The following is a 27,917-nucleotide window of genomic DNA, read 5'->3' as shown; positions in this document are numbered from 1 at the left end:
ACTCCTTGGGCACATATCCTGTGGTAAGGCTGAGATTAAACAGCTGCCTTATGTGTGGGTTTAATTCCTCATTTAGCTCGTGTAGCACACAGCCGGGGACACCATTCGGTCCCATTGATGCTGTGTTTTTAGCTTTAGAGAGAGCAGCTTTCACCTGCGCATTTGAGATGTCTGGGAGGCTACACTCCGCTGGGATAGTTATGTCTCCTTTAGGGGAGAGGGGGTAAAGTTTGCACTGAACCTGTCTGTCAGTATGTTGACAATGTCTATGGGCACAGTTATATATATATATATATATATATATATATATATGTATGTATATATTTCTATATTATATCTTTATCTACACGTAATGATATGTTTTATCTATGTAGATATCAATATATATATATATATATATATATATATATATATATACATATATATATATATATATATATATATATATATATATATATATATATATATATATATATATATATATATATATATATATATATATATATATATATATATATATATATATATATATATATATACACACACACACACACACACACACTTGCATCTACATGTTGTAATACATTCCCTGTACTGTTGAATGACTGGGCTGGATGATATGTTTGTGAATACATGAGGGTTATGTATATCTGACATGGCTTAGTGGTAAATTACTTTAACTATGGTGTGCTGGGTCCTGGGTTTGAGCCTTACAGAGGCTATTTATTTGTTGCTGGGCAGAACACGGGCCATTGGATACAGAGTGATTAAGGCACTTTTGAGCAGTTGTAAGCGCGTTTGCATGGCTTTGCATAGAGGTAAGCACTGCTATCTCCCGTTACAGTTTCTTATACTCAGCTGCTAAATTGCTTAACCAGTGTAGGCATTGCTTACCGTCAGACAAACAGGCTTAAACCTGCTTACTGTTGCTTAAAAGTGCTTATTCCCACTTACCCCTGTGCTAGTTTCTTTAAAAGAAAATAAAAAAGTGTTGAAAGGAAAGTGGTGAAAAATGGACACAAAGAGGGAAAGACAGTAGGGAAAATAGCTAGGGATGTGCAGGAGGGTGTAGGGAAGGTCCATAGCTGCCCACTTCGTCTACAGCAACAGCTGTGTATATACACTGAATTTGGGCCTAGATTTGGGGACTCAAACCCCTGGGAGAGGGGTGAGGACAACAATAATAAGTTGTGATGCCAATTAGACCAGATTACATGTGTCCAGTGGACATGTGTACAAAATGGACAGCTATGTATGGGGCGAGATTTTTTTTCGGGGAGCAGATTGCCCTTTTTTTTTCGGGTGAGAGTGGGATATTGAGGAGGGATAGTAGGTATATTTGGGGAGGTAGGTTGGGTAGGTTAACAGACAAGACAAACAAGATGCATACAGGGGCAGTATGTGACACATGTGAGGGGTAAACAGCTTGATGGGGAGGGGTTTTGGAAATCGGAAGCCCATGAGCCCTCTAGTGGAAACAGTGGGACTGAGGTCCCCAACCATGGGCAGTCACCACTGCACCTTCACAGCCCCGAAAGTGGCTGTGCTGCGGGCTGAGTCGCAGAGCCAGGCTGACCCTCTAGTCATGACACGTGGCCCTCATCCTGGTGTAGCAGATCACTAAACTGCTGGTTGAGCTTGCTACGCACCATGACCTGGACCTGGTGACAGGTGACAGGTTCCTGTCTGCGCCCACTCCTGGGGGTGTGAGCCCCATCCACTGAGCCAGTTCCACCCAAAGGTGGTGCAGGACCAATGGACAGGAAGGTCCCGGGTTGGCCACCAGACATGCCTGTGCCCTGTGCCACGGCCAGCTGAGCTGGGATAGGTAGGTCCGCTGGGACTAGCTTCCCAAGCATGCTATAGTGTTTAGAGTTTATCATCATATGTGGGTTTGCTATAGTCAACACATTTCAGGGTTAGGTATAACAGCATGCATAGATATTCCCTTTAACCCAGACACCAGATGCAGAAAGGTTGCATAGCAAACAGAACACATGCATATATGGGACCACAGTGACAATAAGAACAGCATGCAGGTACACTGATGGCACCATGCCACCAATGTTAGAATAATTCAATATAGCACATGCAATGGAAAAATTAAAATATTTATCAAACAACTGGACATTATCAAAACATTGGTGTCATTACATACCGGGTGGGGTGGGTGTGTTGTTTATTGTTGGAGATATGGTGGGGGGGAGAGATGTCAATAAACAACTAGTATATTCCTGTAGTCTACATTACTTTCCTAGTCAGTGCTGTTATCTGTACCTTACAAGTCTTACTACACTACCCTATAGTCTCAGTTTGGACAGTGATATGACTGTCATCATTGTTATACATGAACTGGTTTTACCTGCAGTATACACGTCTTACCTGGTATACCTGTGGAGGGAACATTTGTTAACATTAACTAGCTATTTCTACACATACTCCCAGATTCTGGGTTGATGCTGTGCACATAGCTATCCAACTCTTTCTGCACAGACCACATGTAGGTGTACCGGGACATATCTAGAATATTGCCCTCTTCAACCTTTAGTGACTTGACACACACATATACATGCTTTCCTACACAGTTATATTATGTAGCACAGTGTGTGTGACAGTGATCAGTGATACTTTATTATTCAGAGAAACTGCAACACTCACAATCCCCTACAATACCAGAGTAAACAGTACCAGTACAGGGTAAAATGTTTTTTATTTCTCAGCACAGTGTTCGTATCTGACGTACCTGTGGGAGCAATGTTTGTTAGCACTACCTGAATGTTGCCACACAAAGTTTCAGATTACACATTGGTATTATGCACATACATTTTACTGTACACACACTGGTCACAGCTTGACAACACGGGAGTGTAGATAGGACATACCTGGCTTATTACTCTCCTAACAGTTTTGGGAGTTGCTTCAGTGACAGGTTTGTTCACGTAGATGTTGGGGAATCACTTGTATTCCCTGTTTGCTGGCTAAACATCTGGGATCATCCCACAGATGTACCAGGGGGACAGGGGGACATGCAGCAGATATGGGCCCATATACTGGACATTCTGGTCTCATCTGTACAGTTGTGGGGTATGATTATGTATGCAGCCTACTTCCACTCCCAGGATTCAGACCATGGCTGTGTCTGCTACAACATAAACACTGTCCAACAGAGTTGTGTGTGCTATATAGATATTGCTGTATATCTCCTATCTGCTTTCTGTTTTATAATTCTCCTGTGCTTTTGCATTCTGACCTTGTATTACAACACTCTTATACAGATTCCCTAGACAGTTATATTTTGTAGGATAGTGTAGATGACAGTGATGAGCAATACCTCATTATTCAGAGCAACTGCATCAGTCACAATGCCATACAATACCAATGTAAACAGTACCAGTACAAGGTATCATTCTTGTATTTCTGGGCACAGTGTTGGTATCTGACAGACCTGTTGGAGAGATGTTTGTTATTACTACCTGATTGTTGCCACACACAGTACCAGATTCCACATTACTATTATGCACATACAGCTCACTCTGTTACTGTACACACTCTGGCCACAGCTTGACAAGATGGGGGTGTAAATGGGACATACATAGCTTCTTAGTCTCATAAGGTTTTAGGGAGTTGCTAGTGTGCCAGGGTTTGTGTCTTCGAAAAATTGCAAGTTGGCATAGGTGAATGTGTGTCTTTAAAAAACAAACTTTTACAAAAAGAAACCCTGCTTATTTTAAAGTATGGTACTATGGAGCCTCGGGGACTCAACAAAGAATGTAATTGGAAGTATGTGATTTGAAGTGTATGCTTAATTGATTAATTGTTTTGTGCAATATGCTGTATATAAGCAAACAGTATTTTGTAGTGTTTTTAAACTTGGAAGGCTGTGTTAGCCGAGGCGCTAAGTGTTTCATTAAATTCGCTTTCTTCTTGGATCGATGGTCTTGGTGGTATTTTATTATTTTTTTTTTGTTTTGTTTTTTTAGTTGTATTTACTAAGATCTGAAGTTCTTGTTAATGTCGAACTAGATGTTTTGTATCAGTTCCTCCTGCCCACTTCCACTGATACAGATGATCTTCTAGCTACTAGGCCACACAAATCTGCTTCTAAATTTGTTTTATGAAGCAAAATAAGTTGCTTGTTTTTTATGTTTTAAGTGTGATTACTAGTTTTCAGATCTAACACTGATTTTCATTTTTCAGCATACATTTCAACTCCCTTAATTTTGCAAAATGTTCCTAATTTTGCTTCATATTTTCCATGTCCCTTATAAAAGGTTTGATGTTCTAGTAAATAAGAAGATTATAATCAGTTGTGATGTCAGACATTACAGTTTCATAGTTTTTAGTATTCAGAAAATCCATGTCAATGCAAAATCTGTGTTCTATTAACCTGTGAATTGAATTAGTGTAATACACAATTGACCCTGATTTTGAACCTTCTTGAGCAAAGTAGTTAAAAGCAGACCCTGGATACTTTCATATGTGCAACAGTGTTCTGTAAACACTTGCAAATAGCTGACATGTGGTCCAGGTTGTGGCTATAAAGGTTCATTAGACCAGCTCACCTAAAAGTTAATATGTTGAAAGAATAAAAATGTTACTGCGTTAAGTAGATTCATTTATACATAGTTGATCACTAATTTACATACATGTATTTTTACAGCAGAAAAATATATAATTTGAAAACATCTCTGGAATTATTAATATAGAATGTGGAAGAATTTAATTTTAACATCTAACAGTAGAAATAGGTAATGCCCAGGCATGATTAAATTCACTATATCCACAACACAAGGAGTGAAATATTAAATGTACAAAACCTAGCAACATAATGCCAGTCATAATAATGTTATGTGAAAGGTAACCAATAATACAGAAGAGAAAAACAAGACCTTTCTTCTTTTTTTCTTTTTCTTTCATTACAACAAACAATAGAACAGACCAGAAAAACAACAACTTCATTGCTGTCTTTATCTTTTATTGCAACATCTAACAGAAATGAAGAGAAAAACAAGAACTTCCTTGTTTTCTTTATCTTTTATTGCAACAATTAAGCAGAAGCTGTTAAAACCCCATGCTTTTTTAAATGTTATCATTTGAAGTTTAGTGGCAACAGAACAGGAAATCTAGATTTTTCAGTTTCATATATATTTTTTGTATTTATACACATATGATTATGCAAATAAGTTTAAAATTGATTGGTTGAGTAAGTATAGCCCCTGTAGATAAATACAACACATCTGTTGCACATTGATCTAAACAGTAGTTGTGACATCGTCAGAAAAAAGAATATTATAATTACTGGATGCACTGTAAAGGTAAGCCAATATCTCTTTCTAAATGTGTTTCATTGATCAAAATAATTTGCAGTGTACTACTGAACTTTAGTTTAATTACTTATGTTTTACAGATGAATTATCTAATACTGATGTCAGGTCTCCTGGCTACCTTTATTCATACTGGTGAGATTTATTATTGGTTTGCATGCCATATACATTATATTTGGTGTTTAGAAACAGCCATTGCGGAAAAACAAAAATGTATGCAGATGTGTTCAGCTTCCTTTTCTCATGCTAAGTCTTTCTGAAAATAAATTTATGTCTATTTCTAGCATGAGAAACTTTAAAAGTAAAACATGACTTTAATTAAAGGAATACTAACCAGTTATTGTTCAGAGATGCTTATGTAACCTTAGCCTATATGACATCAGGGGGCTACTGCATTAAAGTGTCAGCTCAAAGCCAAGCAAATTGTGCTGGCAGAGTAGTGTCCATATGTTTCTAAACACCATTCAATTAATATACATGTTAAAATGACAACAGAAACATCTAGAATTACTTTTTATGATCGCATATTGTGGAAAATGTAATTTTTAAGGCAAAAATAAAAGTTAAATATCTTGCTTGAAAATGTTCTGATGAATGGCACATGACATAGTAGCAGCTTTTGTTTCTGCTTCTGAATTTCTTGTTTGGATATAACATGGGAAAGAAATGCTGATATGCTGAGTGGCTAGTTCTGGCTTGCCATCATTTATCTATAGCTACAGTCATATAAAAAAGTAACATAACAGCATGGTGTTTCATACCCCAATCCACAAACAAGTCTATTTTTTATATGGTGCTTTCCCTTGCCATCATTAAATACTATCTAATGTGCTTTAGCTTTTCTAAACATACGCTAAACTATTTTGCAAATGTCCTATAAAAATGGGGATCTTTCTTGCAGTCTAGTTATAAAGGCATGTACTTCTAGGTGTATGTATGAACATCAAATGATTAATCAGAACATAGTCTTTACGTGATTTATACAGGTAAAAACTGTAAACAATGAGAGCAGCAACGCATGCACTGTATGACTCCTGAAGTAAACATTTATAATGAAAGTTGTTTAGATAAAGCTGTAGAGTTACAAAGTATACAAGGGGTGCAGCAGGAGGAAGTGAGTGTAGGTAGAGGGGATGAATGTCTGCCAGAAACTCATAACTCAGTTTTAAGTACTTTTGGAGTCACAGTACAGTTTACATGACAGTCTGTTATTATAGCAATAACCCACGCCTGGGTGTGGGTAATGCTAAATTACCGGTTGGCGTGGTTTGGTCGAGGCGAAGTCCAAGGGACCAAACAAAGCCAACCGTGGGTAATTTAGCATTACCCACACCCAGGCGTGAGTTATTGCTATTATACCATGACATTATTTAAGAAAAGAAACTATTACTTTTCTTAAATAATGGCATAGTATAATGCCTGTTTACTGCCCTTCCGCAGATGTCTGGCATCCGGCGGTTCTGATGTACTGCGGCCTGCGCGGTACATCAGAGTTGAGCAAAAGCAACGGAGAAAGCAAGATCTCCTTAAGTGCCGCGCTATATTAAATGAGTTTAACATAGCGAGACAGTTTTAAAATAAGCAACGGACATCTCTGTTGCATTTTAAACTGTCTCGCTATGTTAAACTCATTTAACATAGCGAGACACTAAAAAGCAACGGAGATCTTGCTTTCTCTTTACAAAACACTGTCTCGCTATGTTAAATGGGTTTAACATGGCGAGACAGCTTTAAAATAAGCAATGGAGATCTCCGTTGCTTATTTAAAACTGTCTCGCTATGTTAAACCCATTTAACATAGCGACAGTGTTTAAAAAAAGTTATACTAATGGAAAAAGTCCAGGCGACGGACCTTTTTCCATTAGTATAACTCGATTACAGCACGCTGGCCAATCAGCGTGCACGTTTTCAGATCATGGTATAATACATGGTATTATATTCACACGATACATTTATTTATTTTTTATTGACATTTGTTGTCCGGGAAAGTTCGACTGAGACAGGAGCCCATAGGAGCCCATTTTCAGTGGAGGCCCAGGGAGAAAAGTTCCACAAACACATTATAATTGCACAGTATTTTACAAGAATTTACAGAATTTACAGAAACTACAGTACAACATAACAAAATGAGAAAGACTAAAATTATGGGAAGTTATAATATCAGAGAGAGAAAACAGTAATTTACAAGATATATTTACATACACATACTTTTTTTTGTAAATATTGAAATAGGTTGAAAGTTAAGAAAGGAAAAGATCACTAGAGGGCTAGTGTTAGGTTGAAAAAATGAATAAAGGGAAAGAAAAATCACTAGTGGGGTAGTTTTAAAGGGGTGAGGGGTTAGAATGATAGTTAAGGTTAGTGTGATTTATAGTAAGAACAGTGTTGTTTAAAATAACTTATAGATCAAAAAGAGTTTCCTACTGGGTTCTGTTGGGACTATAGAGTATTAAAATGTTCTTAAGCACAAGGCAGTTGTGTTGATTGTAGACAATTTTATGTGCCATGGACAGTTGAATGAGGTTAAGGTGATGTAGAAATTGCAGCCAGTTTAATTTATTTAAGGCTTGGCAGTGATGTGAGCGGTATGAGCTCCCTGTGGTAAATTTGGAGATTTTATGGTAGCAGAACTGGAGCTTACTTTGTAGAGATGAGTGCAAGTTAGTAAAAATGGGGGTACAGTATAATAGGGAGGGGAGCAAGTAAGTGTTGGTAAGAGCCTTTTTGATGATGCTGTCCCTGAAATGTTGATGTTTATACAGGGCTCCCTAATCTGAAGTGTTTTTTTTTATGGCATTACCAGTATATGGTGTTCAAATGTAAGTTTATTGTCAGTGGTAATACCTAATAGTTTAGCATGGGATACGATTTCAGTTTCTGGTTGCTTTGGGAGAAAACATGAAAGTGAGAGTCAGGTGAGAGGGGTTTTGTTGTGAAGAGTAGAAACTTTGTTTTTTATGGCATTAAGAAGTTGTTATGATTCGGTTAATCAGTTTTCAATTGCGATGAAGGTATCTTTGGTTATTTGTTGGAGGTGTTGGAGGTTATTTGAGGTGGAGATGTTGGTAGCATCATCTGCATATTGGATAATAGAGCTAAAAGGGGAAGCAGTGTGAAGGTTGTTGGTAAATATGTTAGAGTAAAGGTCCAAGTATGGACTGTTGTGGTACACAGTTTGGTTGGTTTGGTATTCTGATAGGGTATTTTGCCATTTTACACATTGTTACCTGCTAGTGATGTAGCTATTAAACTATTGGTGGGTGGAGTGCAGCCAATTTTAAAAAGGTGTTGTTGGTGTGATACTGTATCAAAAGCCTTTGACAGGTCTAGTAATAATACAGACATAATATTACCTGAGTCAATGGATCTCTGCACAGTATCCATGAAGGAGATAAGTGCAGTGATTGTGCTATGTGAGGGATGAAAGCCATGTTGGATGAGGGTGAGCAGATTGTTCTGTGTGAGATGGTGAAGTAATTGTTTATGAATGCACTTTACAAGGAGTTTGGATAGTGGGGAGAGGATACAGATTGGACGATAGTTAAGAGGGTTCATTAGAGTTACCTCCTTTGTGAAGTGGGATGATGATGGATTTTTTCCAGAGGTTGGGGACATAGGATTCTGTAACTGAGCAGTTGATGAGAATGCTAATGGGTATGCTATGGCCTCAGCAGTGCATTTTAAGTATTCTGGTGGGAGGTCATCAGATGAGAGAGAGCATGGTTTTAATTTTCTGAGGACTGTCTGAATTTCTGTGGTTGTTATTGGCTGTACTGAGTAGATGTTAGATGGTGTCATATTGCTTTGGTGAAGGAGAGAAGAATTGTCTATGGGGGGGAGGATCTTTCTAAGTGAAGACTGATTTTGTGTGGTAGAGGAAGAGGGGGAAAGAAATTTGATTGGGTGAGGGTAGAGGGAGAGGAGTCTGTTATTAATTTGTGTATGCTATTTATAAAATGTGAGTTGAGTATAGGGGCTATTTGTGATGGTGTTTTTTCTGGGCATGGTGATGGGTTTGCAGCTAGTGGTAGAACAGGAAAAACAAGTCAGAGCCAGCCCAACAGCTGCTAAGAAAAAAAAAAAAGATCAGTGAGACTTGGAACTGAAACTGTGGAACGGTAAGTAAGTAAGAGCTGTGACTGCTAGTTTTCAAGGTGGCTTTTGTTACTACAGCAGCAGTGTGCTATGCTTTGGAAGCAGCACTTTCAGTTGGGAGACACTAATTCAATTAAAGTCTCTGTGGGGAAAACAGCTTGATTGAGCCTTGTTAGTACATTGAATAGCCTCAAAGAGTGATGCTTTACTGCCTCCTAGTGGCAGAAAGTGATCAAGGCAAGAGGTGGAAAAAAGGAGGGTGGATGTTGCCAACTGCTGTCCCTGCGAGTGTTAACACCGCTTAATATAGGTAGTAATATGCCAATAAATTGAAGATGTCCACAGGTATTATTGCAGGAAAAGCACCTACATTAGCTAATATAGGTAGTAATATGCCAATAAATTGAAGTTGTTCACAAGTGTTATTGCAGGAAAAGCACCTACATTAGCTTAACAGTAGGTTTCAAGTCGTATACTGTAGGCTCTGTGTATCCTCTGTGTATCCTTAGTTGAGCAGGAAGTATAACAGGTAGTGAGGTGATTGGGACCAACTGGAGGTAGACTTATGGGCGGCACTTCAGAGTGGTATTTGAAAAATAATTATTTGGTATGATGGTATTTTAAAAATTATTTTTTTGATCATTTGTTGCAGTAGTAAGCACTAAATTCTACCTACACCAATGTCACTTCAGTTTTAATGTCTGAGTTTTCATCAGTTGGAAAGAAACAAGATTCTTTTTTTTCCATTTTCACAGCATCTATCCTCACAATTGCATGTGTATAACTATTATCTGTTAAGTAACCCACAGAAACAAATGCTGAAGTACACAGTGAAATCAATGTATCTAGAGGAAAAAAAGGAGAAAAAATGCATTCATCTAATCAAATGCTTTTTTAAAATGATGTTAAGAAATGACAGATTTACATTTTATCAGATCTTCTACAAGTGCTTGCTTACCATTAGCTCATGATTCACTTCCCTGTTGCAGGTAGTAGTGTTGCCAAGTACCCTAACTCCCATTGACTTTATTCCCAAAATGTTATCAAAGGCTAACTGTCCCTCCTAGTATCTTGTTCCTAACTGTAGAAACTCTCATCTGTTCCCTAAGCCTAAACTCCCAGTCAGCCCATAAAGCTAAAATCACCCTCCCCTCCAAAACCCTTATCTCCCGTTCACTCCTTAAACCTAAAATCTCACTCTGCTCTCTAACCATAATCTTCTGATTACTCCCTAAACCTAAAATCCCCCTTCCCCAACCTTAACTTTCAAATAACTTCCAATCCCCCCATAAACCTAAAATCCCCCTCTTCTCCCTAACCTTAACCTTCCACTTCCTGATCACTCAATAAGCCTAAAATTCCCATTCCTCCCAGCCCTAACTTTCCATTCCTCCGATTTTTCACTGAACTTAAAATCCCCATCCCCTCCCCAATCCTTATCTCCCACTAATTCCCTAAACCTAAACTCCCCCTCTGTTCTCTAACCCCAGCCTTCCACTCCCCTCTATTAAACTAAAATCCTCCTCCCCTCCCTAAAATTAAAGTTCCCTCCTCAATTCCCTTCCCCACTTACCTCCTCCATGGACAGCACTTGACTAGTTCCGCTGTCGCATCAGTTATGTCTCTGAGCTCATATTTGAGCTTGAGTACCTGTTCGGGCAGCTGGGCTTTCAGGTTTACAGCCATTTGAGGCCTGGCTGCAAGTCAGTGGAATTCAAGCAACTGTGGCTCACATGGCTGTAAAATGTCCTAGTGTATCTCAGGGGATGCTATGTATATGACCAAGACAGAATTCCAGCAATTGTGGATACTCTAGTGTACCCAGTAGCTACAGATGTAAATTAATTAATTTATTTTTTTACTTTGTCAAGTCTCATGAATGATACATCTAGCACTGCCAATAGTTATTTCACTTTTCTGTATCTATGTATCAGCAGAAAATAGAGATAATCTTTTCACTCCTAAATCACACTCACAAAGTAAAGACCAGTTTGGCATCACATCATTCAACAACACTAAGAAACTGTACCCCGCACTAACGTTCTTGAATTCTCAACAGAAGATAATATGAAATATAATCCCCGTATCCAAACAACAGTCAAAAAGACTTACCAGAAGCTTGGCCTGTTGTATAAAGCTTAACCTTTCCTGACACATAAAGCCATAGAAACAACTGCAAAAACCTACTTACTCCCAAGACTACCATATGCCTCTTAAATCTTCACAAACCTGCCATAACTCTGTAAAAAAATAGAACAATGTTATATTAAAACTGAAAAATCTGAAAGAAATTCCTCTTGCCATACCCACAACTGTCAAGCCCTCACACTGCTAAACTGGAATGAACTACCCCTACATCCTTCACCAATCCAAGCTTCTAGCAATTCACAATTTAATATACAACTGTGAGAAATGCCCACCCCTTAAATCTATGATCTACCACTATAACCCAAGCAGAAATCTACACTCCCAAGACAAATCTCTACTTACCATAAATAAATCTCAAAATACAGCAGCAGATGCCCACTACTCAACCTGCGTTGCCAAAATGTGGAACTGTATCCCTTCCCCCTCAGGCAAACTAAACAACTACAAACATAAGGTAGATCTTGGAACCTAAGACAATCCTGGATCTGCCAGTGTTCATCCCCAGTATAATATATGCACATACACTCCAAAAAATAATTTAAGCAACATGAAAAGCATAAATGCAAATGAATAAGTTTGTTTTTTGTACATGCATATAGACGTGAATTTTATATATAAAGACTTGCATGTTATGTTTTGTTCATGTAGGTAGCCTGTAAACTTTTAAATATGGTTATAGAAATAGATTGATATATCACTACTGCTATTTACCATTAAAAGGTTGAATCATATTTTATTATTGTTATTTGTCATGTGGAGCTTTTTCTCCGGGACTTCCACTGAAGAGGGGTTGCAATGCCCAGTCAGGCAATCCGGCTTAACAAATAAACAATGAAATAAATAATAAATGGTCTACAATTTTTGGTCACATAATTATATGTAAATTAAGATGGCTTTCTACAAAAATCATTTGTTCTAGGAGGGAGGCCACTGCTAAAGAAGCAAGACTTTATATCTGACTAGTAGGGCATATCAGATATTCTACAAAGATGAGGCTTGCATCTGTGATGGGCAAGTATGGACATGCATTTTTGAAATAACAACAACATACCTGTAACACAGCAGAAGGACAAAAGTGATATAAATGCTAAAAGTTAGTAAGTCATGAATTCTTAATAAGGTGATATCCATTTAAAAGAGAATTATGGATTAAACTGGTTGTGTACAGTGTTGTCACCAGGTAAATGGGATTTGCAGACCAAGAAATGAGTATCAGCTGCTATAAGGATTAAAAAAATGTAAAAGTAAGATTAGGTTTCACTTAAATCTAGTTTGTTAGACACAAATACAGTATTCTCTTCTCTTAGGCCTAGAAATGCAGCCATGCAGCCATATTAAAACAGGCATCTTCATTTTATATTTTACATTTTACATGCAGTTTCAGTAGAAAGGAATGTTTCAGTAGAAATGGATAAGCTTATACTGAAAAGAATAAAATGGGCTAACAGAATGTTCATTACATTAGGTACAAACAAATCCTGTTTAGATGGTACGAGGTTTGGGAACCAAGATTAGAGTTATATAGAACTTGTAGCAAATTTACAGGGTTTCAGTATTATTAGGAGAGCAACTTCAGACACAGAAGTTAGTAAGTTCAGACTGATATAAAGAAATCCATATCAGTGTAGTCCACGGGATTGAGTGCAGAAGGAATCATTTTGAGTACAGAAATTACGGACAGTATAATAACTGCAGAAGCTACAGACATAATTCACTCTGTTTCAGTTTATCAGCACTGTTATTGGAGACAGTTGATATTGTGAGTACAATAATTACCGACAGTATAATGAGTACAGAAGCTATGGACATTATAATTCAGTCTATTTCTTTTTACTGGTACTGTTGTTGGAGACAATAAGATTTGTATTCAGATATTGCTGGCATTTACTTCCACTTTATCCTGCTACTACATTCCAGTCATTCCAGCCTCATTACAGTTTCTTCCACTTATTTCCAATTTATTTTCAGTATTCTACATTCCTTTCAAATCTTGCAATAAATAATGCAGTGACAACTGGAGGGCTTATATTGCTGTCACTGGTGCATGTATGAGTGGAAAATTGATTCAATCAAGTGACATGTCTGTGTCCCAAATTATACTGCTTGGTCAGTGAGAATAATAATGATACTAGTTCAATAAGAGTTAAGGGAACTTTTTCACTTAAATACATTTATTGTATTCATTTCATACAAAGGGTGCTTGCATTTTATTTAGATACAAAAATGTTTTCTGCATGTCTCACTAAAAAGTGACCCCTATTGCCTGGCACTGCTCTGCAGACCAACACACTAATCCCAAGACATGTTTTGATTTATTTCCTGTCTTCAAAACTTACCCTTGAAGAATATGCATAAATGTTATATAAATCCGGCAAAATACCTTACAGATGTTATTTATACACACTGTACATTAAGCAGTGCAAGAAAAGCTGAATACCACATTAGATGTTTCTGTGGATGCATGGAAGGTGTTGCTCACTTTTTTGTAGGCAAAATGCAGTAACCAAAAACATGAAAGAAGGATTTATATTCACATATAATGCAAAATGTGTGAGAAAATTATACTTAAGACAAAATGAACAAGTATGCGAGTGAATGAATGAGTGTACTTAAGGAAAATGAGTGAGAACGTTAGTCATGAGTGAGTGAGTAAGTGAATGTGTGACATTCATGATTGTATTTAAATCTCAGTTCAGTAAAAAGTTATATTAAACAAAAAGTTAAACAAATTCTATATTGATAGATCAGTCTGTGGAATAACACTTCTATAATAAACATAAATGATAAAATAGCCTCTAATTTTCTAAATATTTCTTTATAATAGTGTACTATAAATTATTGCTAAATCCATCTTATTTTAGTTTGCAGACAGGAGAGAACATTTTATTTTTATTTTCCTAGCATCTGTTTGTAAAAGAAATGTATCAATATCCATGATTAATTATGGACCACAAACAGATGAAAGGACACATCTACCACAGACAGGTATGAGGTAAAAGTTTTCCACCCTGGCAAAGGGCAACCACAAAAAAGCCTTCTTTATGTTAGAAACCTTATAAACAATACCCAACTCTGAGCAGAGATAATAGTAAATTATAACACATACTCGGACCCAGTGGACATAGTCTTCTAATAGATGCAGTAAATTTAGCTCTAACTCCAACTCTCTCTCCTTCCTACATTCCCAAATCTCATACTTGCATCTAAACCTCTTCTCTTAAATCTCCCATGAATAAGTCTTCTAGGTACTATCCAAGGCCAGGAATACTGCTTCTATCAGGTTAGATAGCATAAAGGGCTACTTACTGGCCAGCATGAAACAGGACATGACAGCTGACATATAGAGGCTTTTCAATGACAGCTTCCAGACAGGCTTTGTTCAGGATTAATGGGGGACAACAACTGGCATCTCTTGGCACAAAAGTGTAGTGACAATGGACCCAGGAAATTATAGACCCATACGTCTGACCAGCCTCATCATTAAGGCTATGGAAAGGACAATTATGGAATTAATAAATAAGAACATAGGTAACCTACAAACTCTTGACCCAAGCCAGTTTCGATTGGCCAATGCAGATTCTACCTACTTAACGTGACTGACGTTGAGAAGGTTACCGAAGCAATGGATGAGGACAAATCAGTACATGCCACACATCTAGACCTCACAAAGGTGTTTAATACCATCCAGCACTCAGGTTATCATAGAAAAAGCATCCCACAAAAGTGTTAATCCCCATGTAAATGACCAAACAGTAAACTGACAAACAAATAGAACCTAGAAAATTAGGATGGGCTGCTGTACCTCCTTCAAAGACTTGACACACTCATCAGGCCAATCATTGAGTAAACTGTATGTACCTGTCCAAACATTTGGCATAACTTGAATGCCCACAATACTTTCCTAACAGGAGAATCAAGGGCCTAAATCATAAAATGAATGCAGACTCTCGCAAAGTCTTGAACCTCTTCTCTGTGTCATATGGGGGGGGGTGATCTCTTCCTCACATACAGGGTATCAACAGACAGTATCATATCTGATCTACTACACATTCACAAGCCCAGTGGGGGCAAAAACACAGACTCATGAGATCTTAATCTGTTTTGCACCATAAATAGAATGTGTTAGAGGGATAGATATGCATCACAGAGATTGCTACTTCTTTAGAACAGCCCACCTTTCCACATAAAACTCTTATACTATTTATAAGTAATCTGGACGACTGGATGGGTAACCATAAATTCACCCCTGGTTTAGCACCCTTGACCCTCCTGGATAGGGATAATATGTAAATGTTGTCATCAGCTCTAGGTTATTTGCAGTTAAAATATCATTTCTTTAACTTCATGGAAATGTATGGCTAGGCTTCTAAAGGTCCTCTCAGATCCATACCTGAATAACTATCTACAAACCTAATGTAGCTGCAAATTTTATACAACCAATATGAGAATTCCAGGAATGCTGGCTACATTAGATTATCCTGCCTTTACAAAGCTAAACATATTCAGCATTGTTTTACGGTTTAGGGATGCATCTAGTACCAAACAATTTTCCATACTAGATTGTAAGTATTTTCATAGCATACAATAATAACTTAACAGCTTTAGGTCAAACATTAGATGGTGTTGCTAGCTGATATGTCCTACAGCCTCAGCTTCTGTTGAAATTTATTTTTTTTGTTTTTTAAGCAGAGTTTGCTGACTTATAAACTAATCAAAATTTGCTTGTTGACATATAAGACTACTTAGTTATTAAGAATGTCTTTTATCTGCAACCTAGATCTATTGGTATAATGCAGTTTTTCAGATCTACACAATTAGTGGTGTGTAATTTATACTCTGGTATCTTGCAGACTAGTTGATTTCAAAACTAATTTAGATTTGTAGGCATTTCAGATTTTATTTATGACTTGTACTGGAATACAACATCTACATTTATGCCTGTTATTTTTCTTTTTAAGCATTGAATGTATTTATTAAGAACAAGTCACTTTTCACTTCATTTTGGTGATTTATAGTTGCTGGCTTAGAAGTTAGATTATGGTGTCTTGCAGAAAAGTTCATTGTACAAAAATTTGGACTTGTCAATGGTATCTATCTATCCACAGCAGTGCAACTTGTAGAGTTGTTGCTTCATAACAAGAGGTGTGTGTATATCTGTCTATCTATATCTATATATCTATCTATCTATATATATTTATATATACATATATATATATATATATATATATATATATATATATATATAATATAATATGGTTTACTTTCAAGTGTTGAAACTGTCAGGAGTTTGGACACTTGAAATAGTGGCAAAATGGTTTGAAAAATGACTTTTCAAACAGTGACAGTATTTTGATATGTGAGAGCGAAGTATAGCAGGGACTGTAAATTCGTCCTTTCCCAACAGTAATACAGTCTTAGAGTTGGAATGTGTAAGTTGCAAGGGTTGTAGGAGGAACATGGTGGACTGCCCCCCTGCAAAAACCTTTTTATTTTAACTTTTTTGTTTTTCAAATCTTTTTGAATCTATCTTATTTTTATGTCTTTGTTCTCGAACTTTTGACAGTTCAGGCACTTGACATAAAGTTATATGTGGCGTGAAGAGTGGGTAAAGATAGATGAAGGTTGCCAGCCTAGACAGATAGAATTTTGCAGATAATTTTGTCATTTGTAAATATGAACGTAAACTACAGGCTTGTTGTCTTAAATGTAAAGAAATAGTGCTAGATGTGGAACTGGGGAAAAAATGTGACAACAGTGCACTCTAATGACCAAAGTAAAGCATGTGGTGACCCTTTGATGTAGACAATAGTGCTGAAGAGTCTAGATGAAGAAATTATTTCTATTGTTTTAACCAAAAGTTAAATTGCTAGATTTAAACATGCAAATGTATTTTTATTGCTCTGCTTCCTGACCAACTGCAAGATAACAAAAGGAGATGTTAAGAATGTCAATGCAGTTTCTGTTAGCCTGGGAACCCAGGAAAGTATGAAGAATGATGTATTGTGTAGCCTGGGACCCCCAGGAAAGTGTGAAGAATGATGTAATGTGAATCAGAACTGTAATTTTATTTTAAACAGAGAGAATCAGAGATTATTAAGCATTTTTGTCTTGACCATCTAACTCACAGCACTGTCTTGCTCATATGTAAATTATCTTAGACTTGTGTTTCCTTTTATAAATAGCTAGAAACTAGAAAGATTAGACTAAGTGTTTTTCTGATGTCAGAGCTGTCCTACTGAATTATTTTAAGTATTTCTTGTGATCTCTGAACTCTTGACTAGTACTGTGTAGTAAGAAGTATTGTCTTGTGTTTTTATTATTTATTATTAAATATTTTAAAACCTTTCAAATGTGGCTGTTTTGTGTAGAGATAATTTAAGCTCTAGAGTACATTGCATATTTCTAGTGATTACTGTACCAAGTCACTCTAATAAGCCTTGACTGTTTAGTTATACTACCAATTGGATAATAATATTGCACAGTAATAATTGGACACCCTTTTAAGGACCTTTGAGTAGCTGATAAATATTAGCTGGGTGGTGGCAGGCGGTACTACTGTATAGTCTGGGTAGTAGGGGCACAGCTGGAGAATCTGTGCCAGCCTTTCCCATGAGTGTCTGTGTGGTTGTATAAACTCTTATCTCAAAGTGTGTGTGTGTGTCAGCTACTTGGGCAGGGACACAAAACACTGGTTGGACAGAGGGGGTGCTGGGGGTTTTAGCTTGCCCAGCTATGCTGAGATCTGGACCCTATTGCTGTGCCAGTGGGAGTCTTATTGGGGACCTGGAGACCAGCCCCAGACTGAGTGTGATCTCTGTGTACTCTTAAGTGAAATTTAACTTTACTGTGTGCATTTGTTATCCTTTCTTCATATATGAGACAGTCTCACTGGTGTTAGTGGTGAGGATTGAGACTCCTTGATTGCTGGGCCAGGGTACAGGTGTCACATGTGGATTTATATCATATTATCGATATTAAGAAACTCAAAATTCATATGGTTGAGACTATATGTCCGTGTTTTCGAAAATTTGAATGAAGAAAAACAGTCTACGTTTTTGCAGGGGGGAAACCCTCTTGCACCCCCCCCCCCTGCAAAAACATAAATTTTTTTCTTTTTTTTTTTTACATCTGTGTTCTTTGAAACTCAAGCATATTGTCTGAACCATATAAATTTTGAGTTTTCAAAACTCGATAATATGACATAAACCCATATGTGTCTATATCTATATGTAATATATATATATATATATATATATATATATATATATATATATATATATATATATATATATATTTGTATGCGTGTTTTTATATATATTATATCTGTATATATACATAGATATGTTTGGGTACAGGATATTTCATCATTTGTTGAAATGCTCAATACTGATTGAGTGGTATGCTACTGATTTTACTGGGTCTTTGTCTGGGAAAGTGGAATAGTGGAGAAAGGTTGTTTGTCCATTTCTCCACTGCAGTGCATTCTCAGATTTCAATATTTAAGTATCAAGGGGTGCAGGGGGCAAACCCTGTAAAAAAAACACTTTTTTTGTTTGTTTGTTTTTTTCCGCCATTTGTATGGTAACTTTTTCCTTCTCTAGTTTTAGCTTTGTTTTGTTGGATATGCAATATAAATTATTGGACTCACATACTCTTGCTATATATCTATATATATATATATATATATATATATATATAGAGAGAGAGAGAGAGAGAGAGAGAGAGAGTTATATTTATAAATATATACATTTAATATTATATCTAGATAGATATAGTTGGATAAGGGGTATGGCTCATCAATCACATTTTTTTCAAGGGCCTTTTACTTAAACGTGGAATGATACGAATTTAGAACTTGACCCCCACTGAGGGATACATGGTAGTTTCAGTTCAGGGGATTCCATGTTTTGTGATTCACCAGTACAGGATAATCAACTTTTAAGAGTTGGAACATGCATCTGTTCTATATACATACACAGGCAGATGTATATTTATATATATATATATATATATATATATATATATATATATATGTATATATATAGTGTGTGTGTGTGTGTGTGTGTGTGTGTATATATATATATATATATATATATATATATATATATATATATATATACGCTATTTGCTTTGACTGTTACTTGTTTTGTTGAAATAGTGATCTATTATCTTGTTTAAAGGAGTCATTGTTTTTGTCAAAATGTGTGTTCAGAGATAAGGAGATCATGGTAGGGTGGGGATTAGAACTTTGCACTTTTCCCTGCCATTGTGCCATGAAAGTGTATTTAAGGTTCCAGAGGTCAAGGGACACTACCACTTTTGATGCTACATCCTTCAAAATAAGTGTATTTTGTTATTTTTTATGTTTTATGTAGCAAGATCATGGTACATCATTGAAGTTTTGAAGGTTGTAGTATAGTCGTTGAGGCCCTTTCTTCAGTTACCTACTTTGTACAATGTCAAACTCAATATATTTATTATTTATTTATTTATTTTATTTATTTAAATTTGTTGACCGGGAGTGTCCGACTGGACGTGGGTCCATTTTCATCGGAGGCCCGGGGAGAAAAGCTCCACAGTAAAATAAACAGACAGTAGTTACATTGGATTACATAGTGATTAACAATTTAACATAGAAATTACTTACAACATATTTACAGATGAAGAACATAGTACATCAGTAGACAACTAGAATCTTTATCTGTGAAGTACATAACAGGCATTAACAAATGTAACAATGAGAAGTTCCTGCTGTATAATAAGTACTAGGCTTATGAGCTTCTGAGCTTGCTATAATCAAGGTAGTTAGTGGAGGTGAAAGAAAGGTAGTAGTTGGATGGGGTGGATGATATTAGAGTGGGAGTTGCAAGGGCATAGTCAGCATGTTTTTAGGTGCGCTTTTAATAAAGTTTTGAAGTTGGTGCATGATGGTACGGAGGTAATTGTGGGTGGGAGTGAGTTCCATAATTTGGCTATGGTGCAAGAGTATAGTGCTTCACCAGCAGAGTTATTGGCTTTAGTGATCTGCAAGTGATTTTTGTTGCTGGATCTTAGTGGTCTGGTGGTGCGATAGGGTTGGAGTAGATTCTGGAGGGATGGGACATTTAGTGGATGGTTTACTAGTTTGTGGGTGAGTGAGAGTTGATACCACTGAAGGAGGTGAGGGAGTTCAAGCCAGCCCAGTTCAGCAAGTGAGAGACAGTGGTGACAACGGTAAGATGCCCCTGTGGTGAATTTTGCAATTTTGTTGTAGCAGGTCTCTAGCTTGTTTAGATCACATTGCCTTAGGTTGGTATATACTGGAGAGGCATAAAGTAGGGTGGAGATAAGGTGGGAATTTGCTATTGAAATTTTTGCTGCTTTGGTGAGAAATTGTTTATTTCTGTATAATGCTCCTAGTTTTTTGTGGACTTTTTTTATGGTCATGGATATGTGAATGTCAATTTTAGTTTATTGTCTATTTCCACTCCTAGCAATTTGGTGTGTTCATTTAGGTATATAGTGGTGTTGTCTTTTGCTGTGATGTTAAAGTGAGAGTTGTTTTGAGTATGTTTGGTGGGTTGGAAGATGAGTAGTTTAGTTTTGTTTGGGTTGAGTATTAATTGGGCATCGGATAACCATGTTTCAACAGAGGAAAAGGCTTCCTGTGTGACTTTTTGCAGTTTGGGTAGGAAATGGGCTGAGCAGATGATGGTAGAGTCATCTGCGTATTGGATGAGTGTGCCATGTTTGGTGGCAGAGGCTAGATTATTGGTGTAAACAGAGAAAAGTAGGGGTCCAAGGATGGATCCTTGGGGAACCCCTATGGAGACAGGTAGTTGGGGAGATATGTCATTCTGCCATACAATGGATTGTTGGCGGTCAGACAGGTAACTCTGAAACCAGTTGGTGACTGATTGTGAGAAGGATAGGTTATTGAGGACAGAGATAAGTTGTTTGTGTGGGACCATGTCAAATGCTTTAGATAGGTCTAGGAAAGTAGCAGAGGAGAGATAGCCATTGTTTTTATGCTGAAGGATAGTGTTTGTAAAGGAGAGTAAGGCAGTGGTGGTGCTATGGTTTGGTCGGAAACCATGCTGAGTACTGGAAAGGAGGTTGTTAGTAAGGAGGCAGTGTGAGACCTGAGAGTGTATGCATCTCTAGTAGTTTGGAGAGTGGAGAGAGAATAGCTATGGGGCAGTAATTGGTTAGTTCTGCAGAGGTCCGCCTTTGTGGAGGGAATTATATGTGAGACTTTCCACAATGTGGGAACATAACTTTCTGACAGAGATCGGTTAATCAAGATGGATACTGGGTAGGCCAGAGCATCAGCTGCGATTTGTAGGTATTCACTTGGGAGGTTGTCTGCTGCTAATTTGGTGGGTTTTGTTTAGTTAAGAGTTTTTTTATGTTGGAGGTAGGTACAGGAGAAAAAGAGAAGGCAGTGGGTAGATTACTAGTCGAAGGTGTGGGTTGGAGGGGAGGGGGGTTGTGTTGTTTAGCTAGTGATAGTATGGTTTGGGTGAAGTGTGTGTTGAATGAGGTAGCAATATTTTCTGAGGAGTGAGGGATGTTAGGAGGAGGGGTACTGACTTTACCTGGGTGGAGGATGGAGTTTATGGAGGACCAGAATTGTTTTGGGCTGTGTTGTGAGGAGTCTAGGGCAGACTGGTAGTACTGGAATTTGTCCCGTTTTATTAGCTTTTTGACTCTATTGCGTAGTTCTAGGAATTTCTGTCTAGCTTCAGGGGTTTTGGTTTTGTGCCAGTGCTCCCAGGTTTTATCCCTGGTTTTCATTTCTGACTTAGTGGTTTTCTGTAGCCATGGGGAGGGTTGTGCTTTGGTTCTGGAAAATCTTATGGGGGCATGGTAATTAAGGATGTTCAGGAAGGTAGTATTAAAAGATTCAACTATGTCATCTAGACTGAGGTACTTTAGAGCATGCCAGTTACATTCTTTGAGGGATGAGATGAATGTGAGTGGGTTAAAGTTTATTTTTTTACGTATGTGACGATAGATGACAGGTTTAGCTTGGTACAGGTATTTTTTGAGTAGGAATGTTGGGGAGTGATCACTGAGGCTATCTGATAAGCAGCCTGTTATATATGACTGGGGTTTCTTACTGACTAGTATCCAATCCAGGGTAGAGTGCTTGTTGGAGTTTTTATTTATCCTTGTTGGTGACTGGACTAGTTGGGTGAAGCCATGAAGGTGTACATGATGGACTGGATTGTTGCCAGAACAGGATTGCCAGTCAATACTGAAATCACCTAAGATGATAGTTTCTTGGGGGAGATGGTGGGTAGACCAGCTGAGGAGGTTTTCTAGTGGAGGGATGTTTTGGCCAGGTGGGAAGTAGCATCCAATTATGTTGATGGTTTTGTTTCGGTTAATTTTGAGGTTGGTATATATTATTTCTTCATTGCCTATTTGTGGAGCTGATGATTTTAAGATCTGGATGTTTAGATGTTGTTTAAATATTATAGCTACACCACCTCCTTTTTTGTTTAGCCGGTCTACTCTTAGTGTGCCGTAACCTGTAGGGAGTATTTGCTCACTGGTAATGTGAGGTTTTAGCCAGGTTTCTGTCAGAACAACTATATCTGGGGAGTATAAGTCTATGGTGGCATGGAGTTCATGGACTTTGTTGGATATACTTCTAATATTTAGGCTTAGTAGAAGGAAGTCACTTGGCTTTCTATTGGCTGTAATATGGGAGAAGTTGTGATTTCTAGTCTGATTATGAGGATTGGGGTTGGAGATGGTAGGGCCAGGGTTGGGGTGGATGTCTCCACTTAGGGCTAGTTTTGATATGCATGAGATTATTAGTTTTATCAGTTTTTAAATGTGTTTGTTTATAAGGGAAATTTTATGATTGTTCTCTGTGGGTAATAGGTATGGTGGGAGGGTTACTATGTTAAGTTGTAGGGATGCTTTACGTTTGAGTAATATAGTTGGTAGAATATGTGGGGGTGCATAGGGATGGTTCTTGAGCTGGTGGGAGGGGAGCTGAGTATGGGTGAGACATGGGTGGTGGTGTGAGTAGTAGTACAGTGGTAGTGGTTGAGTGGGGGAATGATGGAGCTTTGGTAGGATGTAAGATATGCAAGGAGAGTGCATGCAGTGAGCAAAGGAAAGGGATGCTTGTACATGTCAGTTGAGGAGGTGTGATAGTAGAGGGAATATGGAGGAGGTAGTGTTGGGTTAGCGCTGTGGTTGGCTATTGGAAAGATGGGAGGGGTTTGAGTGCAATAAAGGTGGGACCACTGGGGGCGGGAGGGAATAGGGGGCAGGGTGGGGAGCAAAGCGGGTAGAGACCCTGTTAGGTTCTTGTATGAGGGGCTGGAAACAATCACAAAGCAAGACAAGGATGTGTTAAGAACAATCACAATTGACCAAGGACTGCTCTGAAACTGTAAGTCTTGTCTTACTTTCTCAGGTGGAAAACCAGGATAACCTTGTATCAGTAGGCTACTGTGGTATAGTTTAAATAAACAAACACACAGTATTAATCAGTTATGGATACTATTTGCTAACAGAAGGGAATAAGAGAAAGTGGAAGATGTGTGTGGTGGTGGTGGGGGGGGCTGCTTACAGCCAAAGCACAGTGCTCTCCGGGGGAAAATGAAGATTGGCTCAAACAGTTAGACACATACTCAAAGTTAACTGTAGCTGTTTGCAGACAGTTCAGACCCGGACTGCACTTTTCTTATAGGAATGTTAAAGGTGGTACCGCAGTTGAATACTTAAGAGTGGTGTTAGGTATAGAAAAGAAGAGTACAGAGAGGAGTAAGCACTTTTGAGATGGTAAATATATATTATAAAGATTATAAAAAACACACTGAGCAAATAGCTACCACATGCAATGTTCTGAACCACTACTTAGTATATGCAGATACTGAGCCAATTGGAAGAACATTAGAAAACAAAAACCAGACAGTTATGCAGCCCACAGATAAAAATATAGCGAGCAGCAATCTGCCGTGGTTCTCTAATGTGATTCTATCCACCAGTAACAGCACAAACGTATAGAAATTATTTAGACACTAGTATGAGCTGTCTACACACAACACTATTACATGAATAACATTAGTGAACAAGGTGCAGCTATGCAAATAGACCATACATACTATTATACTGGTAACAACTTGGTGCATGCCATAGTAACATCAAAAATAAAGCATAAAACATATTAGATGTCTAACACAATTCAACATAAACATATACAGTTGTAAAATGTGTAATACAATTCAACATAAATAGGCATTTACAGTTGTAAAACACTTACTGGAGAGACACTGAGCCTTCATGGGGCCTGTAGCAGAGTGGATTGTAGTTTTACAAATGGTGCCTGCCACAGGTAATATTTATTAACTCTGGGATTGTCTTAAGGTAATAAACAGGGAAGGGGAGGGGAGAACAAGGGTGTGAGCAGGCAGTTCTTTGTACTGCTGCTAATGAGCCAAAGCAAGACAAGTATGTGTTAAGAACAATCACAATTGACCAAGGACTGCACATTTATGGGTGTTGAGATGATGGGGGACCATTTTTTGCATCTTATGCTCTATGGATCAGCGTGTGATGCCTTTGGTTCAACACATCATGTTCCAGTCAAACGTATTTGATGTCATGCTGTGTACCAGTATATATGAGTATATGCATGTGTATGTATATTTTTTTATACTTGCTTAGTGTCAATGACTCAACAGGTAGCTTACTTACTTTCTATTGTAGAAGATCAGAAAACAGTTTTATTCCCACATTGAATACTTAATGTCATTGTACAATGCTGACACTGCAATGGAGCATCAGCAGGGCTGATGTACTTCTGATTGTGCCCTTTCTCAGGTGTAATATTAAACTGAAACCCAATCTGCCTGACAAGGTGATAGCACAGGTGGATATGAAAGACCCATGCAATTTATTGAAAAGAGCACAGGAATTTCCTTATGATTATTAAACTTCTATGAGAAGAGGCCGTCCACCGTGAGGAATGAATCTGGTCAACAAAATGTAAATAAGTAACTAATTAAAAAAAATATGTGTTTCTGGACAGAATTATGTGGAAATTGGTTGCATGCTTCTAGGAAGACCTATGAATTTGCCACACTTAGAACTGAGAGCTACTAGTACTCATTTTTTCTCATTAATCATGACTAAGGCATTATTAGCTAAATTGTGTTAACTGTTGGTTTACTGTTTTCAGTTATCCTATAATTTGTCACTTGTATTTGATTAGATGATCAGAGATATGCTAGATTTATGCTAATAATAATCATCATAATAATAATACATACATACACAAGTACATTACAACAATTATAAAACAGGATGAAAGTTAGGAACCCAGCAACGGGACGGCATAAAAGGAACAGTATGTGCTGAACAAGAACAGAAACAGAGACATTTTTGAGGTACTCAAGATGTGAATCAGTTTACCTTTTTTTCTGGGAACCCTAAGGTGGCAGAGCATATGCAATTCATAACCCCTCAATCTGTTACTGCACGAAAGCTGGACAAAGTCAGAGTGAATGGGGGCACAAAGGCCATACCTACAGACATACATTATACATGCTCTGAGTAACCTAGCAGGTGGCTAGTATAACAGCAGGCTTCAATAGGTCAGATTAGCTGCAGGTTGCAAAGCCCATCACTTAACTGTGTCAGTAGTTACAACAAGTCAGTGACCGCTGTTTACAGTATAGTACTGGAAAACCACAAATGTGTGAGGAACACAGTTGACATATAAGGTGAAATGCTGGACATTCTGGAAAAACATGTACAGGGAGAGGTATGCAGACTATCACCCTGTGGGTGGTGTTATATCATGTACTCCAGTCACATCATACTTCTCAACCTCTCAGAGCAGGAACTCTGGACAAAGCCATGAATAAAATAGGGACAGGTTTTGAATAGTTGCTTCTACAAACATAGAATGTCAATGGAATAACAGGTCTTGCATTAGCATGAATCTACTGATGTGTATGGAGTCTGAAACTCAAACATCTGTCATTAATTATTGACTTTAATCTCCACTGATCTGCCACTAATTTGCCAGAAAACCACAATGTTATGTGAAATGGACCAAAAATATGAGGCAAACCTCTGGACAGTCTGTAAAGCTCTGTATAGTTGTGAGGTATGAATCACATATTAAAGTCAGCAAACAGCTGGGGAATGCCTTGGACAATTTTAGGAAACTGCAGTACTGTGGTAACAGGTGAGGCAGCCAATGGCTTGCAGTACACATAATCATGACTAGAGTACAGGAGGGCTCTGGCCTGGAGACACTTTGTCAATATTGACAATCACACTGGGCATGCTGTTACACTTGCTAACTTGAGCTCAAGTCTTTGGCCTCTACTGCTCAAAGAACTGCTATGTGGAAATATTTCTGTACATGCATACAGCTACGTATACATATATGCCTCTCCCTATCCCCCTCACGCTTGATTACTGTCTCTATCAGTATGTGGCACAAATATATATGATAACAAGAGGTACATATAGCTATATAAAGTACAATGATACATACATTCCCACATATATCTACATAACACATTTACATAATGTACACATGCAACAACATTTAAGGAGACATCCCTGTTATACACATTTATATAGATATGATGGGTGGGGATGTAAGAATGTCCCCACATACCCCAAAATGTTGGGGTTATCTGCACAAACACATCATAACAGTTGTCTGGTGGAACCAGACCAAGGTCGCAACAGTACATGATGCACTCATCCACAGACCCCTGTGCCTGCAGACGGTCACCCTGTAGACAGACACAGGTACGCAGGTGGTGTAATGTACAATGGGTGTGATGCATGCCTTGGACAGGTCATGTTGTCCCTGGCCACATGTCTACCTATTGAACTGCAAACAGCCTCATATGGCCAGACAGGTAAGTGTACACACATAGCAGGGATATTACCAGGTATCGCACCCCTAGGACACTAGATACAATAACAGTACCACACAGTATCTCTCTGCAGGCCACACATGCTGTTTAACAGAAGGCCATTTTACGTACTCCACAAGCACTGTGCTTGCAGCAACAAATACAACAGGTATAACGTGGGGCATGCAATAAGTACCGTGAGCTGTAGTGTGTAATACTAGATAGGTAGGAGTACTAATCTCACACTATCCAATTGTGTGTGTGTGTATCAATATATCCCCTCACAGCAGTATGGACATGCCCACATGGGCTATCCCCATGCAATGATATGCATTTTATGGCCCTGTGACTGGCTGTTGGTCTCTAAAGTCCCTCTTCCACAAGGCCTGCTGATGTCATCCACCTTAAGAGCACTGGCTGACAATCTAGTAACAGATAAATACTGCAAGCTATAGTGCATGCT

At 37.9% G+C, this 27,917-nt stretch overlaps 1 protein-coding gene across 1 annotated transcript in view; it reads left to right on the top strand.

Annotated features, from left to right (window-relative positions):
• The first annotated feature begins 5,275 nt into the window (after positions 1 to 5,275).
• LOC122813570 (C-type lectin-like) overlaps positions 5,276 to 27,917 on the top strand; it is a 371,834-nt gene continuing 349,192 nt past the window's right edge. Inside the window, exons 1-2 of the mRNA XM_044085966.1 lie at positions 5,276 to 5,315; positions 5,408 to 5,459. Of these exons, the coding sequence (XP_043941901.1) occupies positions 5,408 to 5,459 (52 nt within the window). The 5' untranslated portion in view covers positions 5,276 to 5,315. The remainder of the gene's footprint in view (positions 5,316 to 5,407; positions 5,460 to 27,917) is intronic.

This window comes from Protopterus annectens, chromosome 10.part0 (assembly GCF_019279795.1).
Source record: "Protopterus annectens isolate FY-2018-M chromosome 10.part0, PAN1.0, whole genome shotgun sequence".
In the NCBI taxonomy this organism is placed as follows: Eukaryota; Metazoa; Chordata; order Ceratodontiformes; family Protopteridae; genus Protopterus; species Protopterus annectens.
The sequence above is the reverse complement of the archived record's forward strand: the minus strand, read 5'-3'. Positions and strand labels throughout refer to the sequence as shown.